Source organism: Calidris pugnax, unplaced genomic scaffold, assembly GCF_001431845.1.
Source record: "Calidris pugnax isolate Ruff unplaced genomic scaffold, ASM143184v1 scaffold102, whole genome shotgun sequence".
Classification (NCBI taxonomy): Eukaryota; Metazoa; Chordata; class Aves; order Charadriiformes; family Scolopacidae; genus Calidris; species Calidris pugnax.
The window spans coordinates 2342761-2351032 of record NW_015090846.1 but is presented as its reverse complement, the minus strand read 5'-3'; the positions used below and the strand labels follow the sequence as shown (position 1 = coordinate 2351032).

Below are 8272 nucleotides of genomic sequence, written 5' to 3'. Positions count from 1 at the left end.
CTGAGGGGAGAGGGGGCGGCGGTGAGAGGGAAATAAGGCCTGTGAGGGGGGAATAAGGCCTGTGAGGGGGGAGCAAGGCCCCTGAGGGACGAGGGGGCGAGGGGGAGGGGTTTCTGAGGGGAGAGGGGGCAGCTGTGAGAGGGAAATAAGGCCTGTGAGGGGGGAGCAAGGCCCCTCAGGGATGAGGGGAAGAACGAGGCCCTTGAGGGGAGAAGGAGCGACCCTGAGGGAAGGTCGGGCCCCTGAGGGAAGGGAGGCGGGGGGACCTTTCTCGCGGTTCCCCCGCGGGTGGTTGTGAGGGAAGGGGGTTCCTTCCTTCCTTTCTTCCTCAGGGTGGGCGGCTGTTAGTTCTCCTCGGCTGCTGCTGGTCTCCCTGCCTCCCCGCTGCGGGCAGCCAGGCGGTGCTACTGAATGGGAGAGAACCACAGAAGCAAAGACATCCGCAAGTGCCTCTAAAGTGCAGAGGTGGCCCTGAACTTTCTCCCCGTTCCCCGCGGGTGGTTGTGAGGGAAGGGGGTTCCTTCCTTCCTTTCTTCCTCAGGGTGGGCGGCTGTTAGTTCTCCTCGGCTGCTGCTGGTCTCCCTGCCTCCCCGCTGCGGGCAGCCAGGCGGTGCTACTGAATGGGAGAGAACCACAGAAGCAAGTGGGGAGGGCAGCAAAGACATCCACAAGCGCCTCTGAAGTGCAGAGGTGGCCCTGGAGACTCTAGCTGTAGATTTAATTGAAATGAGATGCCTTATGCTGTAGTAATCATGTTTCATGATTTTAGTATGTAAAGGCGGATATGTGTACTTCTTTCTTTAGATTGAGGATGAAACTCAAGTCTCTCGAGCAACCCAGGGTGAACAAGATAACTATGAGATGCATGTCAGAGCCGCAAACATTGTGAGTAGCACCCTGCTGTGCCACTCGGTGGGCAGCACATCCTTTGGGTTCATTATTGCATCTAGGGTAGCCTTTATAACACTCACGAGGGCTGCTGCTGGAAGAGTAACCTGATAATTGGGGTGGCTGTTTGGTGAATCATTCCTATGGGGGGAAAGCTGGGTAGCCTGGCTTGTCAGCTACAGGCTTCTGTCAGAATCCTCACGTAACATGGGCATTTCTACTTTATACAAGGCTTGGGCTGAAGGAGCAGCTTGGGAGATCTTGTTTTAGAATTGGAGCAAGGTGCTGTTTTATTATATTCTGTGCTTTTTCTCCCTGCTACAAGGTCCGAGCTGGTGAGTCCCTGATGAAACTTGTGTCTGACCTGAAGCAGTTCTTGATCCTCAATGATTTCCCCTCTGTGAATGAAGCTATCAACCAGCGCAACCAGCAGCTGAGAAGCTTGCAGGAAGAATGTGACAAGAAGCTGATTGCACTACGGGATGAGATCTCCATTGACCTGTACGAGCTAGAAGAAGAATATTACTCTTCCAGGTACAAATAGGGCAGTGGACTTCTGCCTTATTACTCCAGCCCTTTTGGGGTAGTTAATCCAGACAAACAAGTAGTTCATAGAGTATAGGTCTTGAGGATGTTCCCAACAAAATTTCAGTCCTATTTTTAATTAGGTCAAACTCTTTTTCTGCAGCTAAAGCAACTGCCTTTTCCTTGTAGGTATCCTACAAGGTATAAATGTCATGGTGAAGGAGGTATTCACAGCATCCAACTCTAGGTGCTTGCTGTAGTTGGGTAGATTTGACAGATAATTTGCTTAGGCTTCCTTTGTGATCATTGTAAAAGGAGATAAATTTCCTTGGAGGTATAGGCTTCTGTCTGAGTATCCCTCTGAAGGAGCCTCTCTCTCTCTGTCCCTGGAGAGAGTGGCTTGCTGAGCTGGGTCCTGATATTAGATGAGATCACCATGTCTTCATGGTGGGTTCTTCACAAGTGACTTGGTTACACGGTGTGCCTTTTCCCTTGTAGTCCACTGCCTCAGCTGCCTGGCATCCTGTTGGGGTGAACATTTGAAATGAGCAAAAAAGACATGCTCTGTTTCATTGAATTATGAGGTATTATGATAGGCTTTTCTAAAGAAGACTTATTAGTGATTTGTGAGATTTTTAATATTTTTAAAAGACTCTTAGAAATCAGGCTTTTGAGAATTCAGACACTTTATTTTTTTTTTATTTTCTGCCATGCACTCCAGCACTTCTAGTTGATGATGCAGTAAATGAAAGCAGGAGAAAACAAATGAGAACCTGATCGGGGCTTGGAACTAGATGATCTTTAAGATCCCTTCCAACCCAAACCATTCTATGATTGTTTTGGCTGCACTGTCCAAGCTAAGCGAAGTCAGTGCAATAATGCTGTGACTTCTAAACAGAAACTTAATTTTTGAAAACTTAAAGTTCTAGTGACCAGGTTTTCTATTTTTGCCTTTCTCTTCTTTCTAAAAATGCTGAATGTCTATAACCCCAGCTAAGTCAACTAAAACCTTAATTGCTCAATATCTTTGGAAGTTAGGCCATTATTTATGGGTAATATATGTATTTTAAGAATAAAAATATATTGATACGACATAGCTTAGGAACTGCTACGACATAGGAAGAAAACTTGAGGTAAAAGTTTACAGTTATTTTTCAAACTCTATTCAGTTTTTTTGAGGGGTAGCAAGGGGTCCTAGAGATATCTCAGGATTGGAGAGGGATAGTTGCAAATCTAAGCACCAGTCAAGGTGCATCCACTACATAGGTTGCAGAGAGTGTAGCAGTGAGCTGTATCCAAAACCATGCGGTGTGGGATGTTAGTGCCTCACGTGTGCCAGGTGTGCTTCCCTCACACTGTCACCAGACTGCCACCACTGTGTGTCAGTAGCTTTAAATTCTGGGCTGAGGGGTTCTGACCGTGCTGGCGTGGTCAGTTCACCAGTCTGGCACCAGATGCCATGTAAAGCAACCCTTTGTAACTGAAAATCTAAGCACAAATGTTGGCATACACTAAACAGATTTGCCTTCGTGCTCTTTCTTATGAGTGGTCACAAAGTAGGAAACTTGTTGACTCTACAGAGCTATGATCCCTCCACTGAAACCTGTTACCATGTAGCACTTAAGTCATTTGCTTTTAGCACTTATTCTGTTCCTGTGCTCTTCTCTGTCTTTTCTGCACCAAAGACATTGTGTGTATGAATACAGAAACAGTGATTTGTTCAAAATCCTTTTATAATTAGAACACTAAAATATTTTTAATGAAACTTTATTGCCTAGTGTGGGGGGGGAAAAGGGTTTTTGTTATGTCTTGAGTGATAATCATATTTAAATGGCTGTAAATGCAATAGCTGGTTTGCCACAGATGGGCGTTCTGTGCTCTCCTGGAGCCCAGCTGGGGTTGCTTCTCTGCACCATCTGTTAATTTCTCATGGGCCTTCATCCCACAGAATTTTTTAAGAGGTGTGCAATCCCATGGGGGCAGGACGTGGGTTCCAGACGGCTCCCCCATGCTGCAGTTTCCCTGAAGGTGACTGGTTAGTTTATTTTAGGTCGTCTCTCCAGGGAAGGCTGTAGAAAAGTGATCTCCCTGGCGCAGCACAGCTCTGGGTGCTGCAGAGCTGAGAGCTGCCCTGTGCCATGCAGCTTGTTTGGTCCCTGTGCACTGTTCCCAACCAGCACGAAAAGCCAGTCAGGGCTGTCTGCTGCCCAGCGTTTGTCACTGCCATTGTGTTAAAGGGGCTTAGGAGGCAACCCCTTGGCCATAGTGAGGTTATAGGATGTGCCTCAGGCGTAGGGGCAGGTTTCAGTGCTGGGATTTTTATGGGTACGGGTTGGGTTTGAGGAGACCTGAAAGCAGGTCCATGAAACTAAAGCTGAGTAGATTGTTCTGAAGGAATTTTTGCTTTCGGTCCCTCTGTTCAGGTAGTTCTCTAGAGCTGTTCCTCTGCACGTGGACTGGGCTGTATGTCCTGAGGGCAGTAGTGAAGTCCTTTCTGTGCACTGAGGACAGAGTAGGAGGCTGGCCCGTGCTTTTCTGGGCTGTGCAGTGGCTGCTGATTCACCCTGACTTTTGAGGAGTGTTACATGAGAGGTGAAGCTTAGACTTTTGGGACTGTTCTGACTGGGGCGGAAGGAGAAGCAGTTATGTTTGTGACACAGCTAAAATTTTCGTAGTAACTCACCTGCCAAGATGTGGTGGATGCTGTGGCTGGGTTCTCCTTGGAAACCACAGCCTGAGGTCTAAGACTATGGTTCAGAACTTTTCTGTCAGTTCTGGTTCAGTCCTGAAGGTCTTTGCTAATTGAACCCAATTTCACTCTGTGTTGGGGACTGTAGGGAAGGGTGAGGTTCCAAGGAATTTTACAAAGGCCCCAGATATGAAACCTGTATCCACTTCCTTCTTGCTTCTACTGCAAAACCAGCCAGGTGATGTTGCCAGAAAAGAGCTCAAAGGTAGATGCTTGCAACTAGTGCTCTGTGTGCTTACTCCCCAAGGCGGTAACTCCGAGTCCAGCTTTGCCTTCTCTCATCCGAAACCCCAATCTTGCGTTTATGTTCCATGGCTCCCTCCTCTGACATCACAGGAGCTGTCTTGAGTGTGGGGTTAAATCTCAACATGTTTCATGTTTGTGCAATTTGAAGTGTCTCATGTTTCTACGCTTAAAATATTTCCCAAAGCATCTTATTCAAGTCCATACATTAAAAATGTAAATAAAAGCTGCAACAAGAAAATCACTTGACCCATTGGGTTTGTTTTTATCTGAACGCAAGCTGCTTCCCGCTCCAGCGCTCACTTTGGCTTGAGTGTCTCTTGTGTGTGCAGCTCCTTCCTCTCTTTGGAATTTGTTTTGGTTTTGTTCCAGTTTCTTCCATCATTTTTCTTCTTAGTTTTGGCCCTTCCGTGTTGTGTTTTCCTCAGAGCACAGGCAAGAATTAGCCAGTTGTTTAAAAACCTTACTTTCCCCCTGGTTCATCCAGCTCTGTAGTTTATGGTGGTCAAATCCAGGAAGCTGCTTTCAGCTATGGGGGGAAAGCTGGGTAGCCTGGCTTGTCAGCTACAGGCTTCTGTCAGAATCCTCACGTAACATGGGCATTTCTACTTTATACAAGGCTTGGGCTGAAGGAGCAGCTTGGGAGATCTTGTTTTAGAATTGGAGCAAGGTGCTGTTTTATTATATTCTGTGCTTTTTCTCCCTGCTACAAGGTCCGAGCTGGTGAGTCCCTGATGAAACTTGTGTCTGACCTGAAGCAGTTCTTGATCCTCAATGATTTCCCCTCTGTGAATGAAGCTATCAACCAGCGCAACCAGCAGCTGAGAAGCTTGCAGGAAGAATGTGACAAGAAGCTGATTGCACTACGGGATGAGATCTCCATTGACCTGTACGAGCTAGAAGAAGAATATTACTCTTCCAGGTACAAATAGGGCAGTGGACTTCTGCCTTATTACTCCAGCCCTTTTGGGGTAGTTAATCCAGACAAACAAGTAGTTCATAGAGTATAGGTCTTGAGGACGTTCCCAACAAAATTTCGGTCCTATTTTTAATTAGGTCAAACTCTTTTTCTGCAGCTAAAGCAACTGCCTTTTCCTTGTAGGTATCCTACAAGGTATAAATGTCATGGTGAAGGAGGTATTCACAGCATCCAACTCTAGGTGCTTGCTGTAGTTGGGTAGATTTGACAGATAATTTGCTTAGGCTTCCTTTGTGATCATTGTAAAAGGAGATAAATTTCCTTGGAGGTATAGGCTTCTGTCTGAGTATCCCTCTGAAGGAGCCTCTCTCTCTCTGTCCCTGGAGAGAGTGGCTTGCTGAGCTGGGTCCTGATATTAGATGAGATCACCATGTCTTCATGGTGGGTTCTTCACAAGTGACTTGGTTACACGGTGTGCCTTTTCCCTTGTAGTCCACTGCCTCAGCTGCCTGGCATCCTGTTGGGGTGAACATTTGAAATGAGCAAAAAAGACATGCTCTGTTTCATTGAATTATGAGGTATTATGATAGGCTTTTCTAAAGAAGACTTATTAGTGATTTGTGAGATTTTTAATATTTTTAAAAGACTCTTAGAAATCAGGCTTTTGAGAATTCAGACACTTTATTTTTTTTTTATTTTCTGCCATGCACTCCAGCACTTCTAGTTGATGATGCAGTAAATGAAAGCAGGAGAAAACAAATGAGAACCTGATCGGGGCTTGGAACTAGATGATCTTTAAGATCCCTTCCAACCCAAACCATTCTATGATTGTTTTGGCTGCACTGTCCAAGCTAAGCGAAGTCAGTGCAATAATGCTGTGACTTCTAAACAGAAACTTAATTTTTGAAAACTTAAAGTTCTAGTGACCAGGTTTTCTATTTTTGCCTTTCTCTTCTTTCTAAAAATGCTGAATGTCTATAACCCCAGCTAAGTCAACTAAAACCTTAATTGCTCAATATCTTTGGAAGTTAGGCCATTATTTATGGGTAATATATGTATTTTAAGAATAAAAATATATTGATACGACATAGCTTAGGAACTGCTACGACATAGGAAGAAAACTTGAGGTAAAAGTTTACAGTTATTTTTCAAACTCTATTCAGTTTTTTTGAGGGGTAGCAAGGGGTCCTAGAGATATCTCAGGATTGGAGAGGGATAGTTGCAAATCTAAGCACCAGTCAAGGTGCATCCACTACATAGGTTGCAGAGAGTGTAGCAGTGAGCTGTATCCAAAACCATGCGGTGTGGGATGTTAGTGCCTCACGTGTGCCAGGTGTGCTTCCCTCACACTGTCACCAGACTGCCACCACTGTGTGTCAGTAGCTTTAAATTCTGGGCTGAGGGGTTCTGACCGTGCTGGCGTGGTCAGTTCACCAGTCTGGCACCAGATGCCATGTAAAGCAACCCTTTGTAACTGAAAATCTAAGCACAAATGTTGGCATACACTAAACAGATTTGCCTTCGTGCTCTTTCTTATGAGTGGTCACAAAGTAGGAAACTTGTTGACTCTACAGAGCTATGATCCCTCCACTGAAACCTGTTATCATGTAGCACTTAAGTCATTTGCTTTTAGCACTTATTCTGTTCCTGTGCTCTTCTCTGTCTTTTTCTGCACCAAAGACATTGCGTGTATAAATACAGAAACAGTGATTTGTTCAAAATCCTTTTATAATTAGAACACTAAAATATTTTTAATGAAACTTTATTGCCTAGTGTGGGGGGGGAAAAGGGTTTTTGTTATGTCTTGAGTGATAATCATGTTTAAATGGCTGTAAATGCAATAGCTGGTTTGCCACAGATGGGCATTCTGTGCTCTCCTGGAGCCCAGCTGGGGTTGCTTCTCTACACCATCTGTTAATTTCTCATGGGCCTTAATCCCACAGAATTTTTAAAGAGGTGTGCAATCCCGTGGGGGCAGGACGTGGGTTCCAGACGGCTCCCCCATGCTGCAGTTTCCCTGAAGGTGACTGGTTAGTTTATTTTAGGTCGTCTCTCCAGGGAAGGCTGTAGAAAAGTGATCTCCCTGGCGCAGCACAGCTCCGGGTGCTGCAGAGCTGAGGGCTGCCCTGTGCCGTGCAGCTTGTTTGGTACCTGTGCACCCTTCCCAACCAGCACAAAAAGCTAGTCAGGGCTGTCTGCTGCCCAGTGTTTGTCACTGCCATTGTGTTACAGGGGCTTAAGAGGCAGCCCCTTGACCATAGTGAGGTTATAGGATGTGCCTCAGGCGTAGGGGCAGGTTTCAGTGCTGGGATTTTTATGGGTACGGGTTGGGTTTGGGGAGACCTGAAAGCAGGTCTGTGAAACTAAAGCTGAGTAGATTGTTCTGAAGGAATTTTTGCTTTCGGTCCCGCTGTTCCCTGCACGTGGACTGGACTGTATGTCCTGAGGGTACTAGTGAAGTCCTTTCTGTGCACTGAGGACAGAGTAGGAGGCTGGCCCGTGCTTTTCTGGGCTGTGCAGTGGCTGCTGATTCACCCTGACTTTTGAGGAGTGTTACATGAGAGGTGAAGCTTAAACTTTTGGGACTGTTCTGACTGGGGCAGCAGGAGAAGCAGTTATGTTTGTGACACAGCTAAAATTTTCGTAGTAACTCACCTGCCAAGATGTGGTGGATGCTGTGGCTGGGTTCTCCTTGGAAACCACAGCCTGAGGTCTAAGACTATGGTTCAGAACTTTTCTGTCAGTTCTGGTTCAGTCCTGAAGGTCTTTGCTAATTGAACCCAATTTCACTCTGTGTTGGGGACTGTAGGGAAGGGTGATGTTCCAAGGAATTTTACAAAGGCCCCAGATATGAAACCTGTATCCACTTCCTTCTCGCTTCTACTGCAAAACCAGCCAGGTGATGTTGCCAGAAAAGAGCTCAAAGGTAGATGCTTGCAACTAGTGCT

The 8272-nt window shown here is 45.9% G+C and overlaps 1 protein-coding gene across 1 annotated transcript in view; it reads left to right on the top strand.

The window, feature by feature from the left end:
• Positions 1-3875, top strand: part of LOC106888507 (mediator of RNA polymerase II transcription subunit 22) — a 5731-nt gene extending 1856 nt beyond the window's left edge. The window contains exon 3 of the mRNA XM_014942763.1: positions 1214-3875. Coding sequence (XP_014798249.1) covers positions 1214-1432 — 219 coding nt within the window. The 3' untranslated portion in view covers positions 1433-3875. The remainder of the gene's footprint in view (positions 1-1213) is intronic.
• The last annotated feature ends 4397 nt before the right edge of the window (positions 3876-8272 follow it).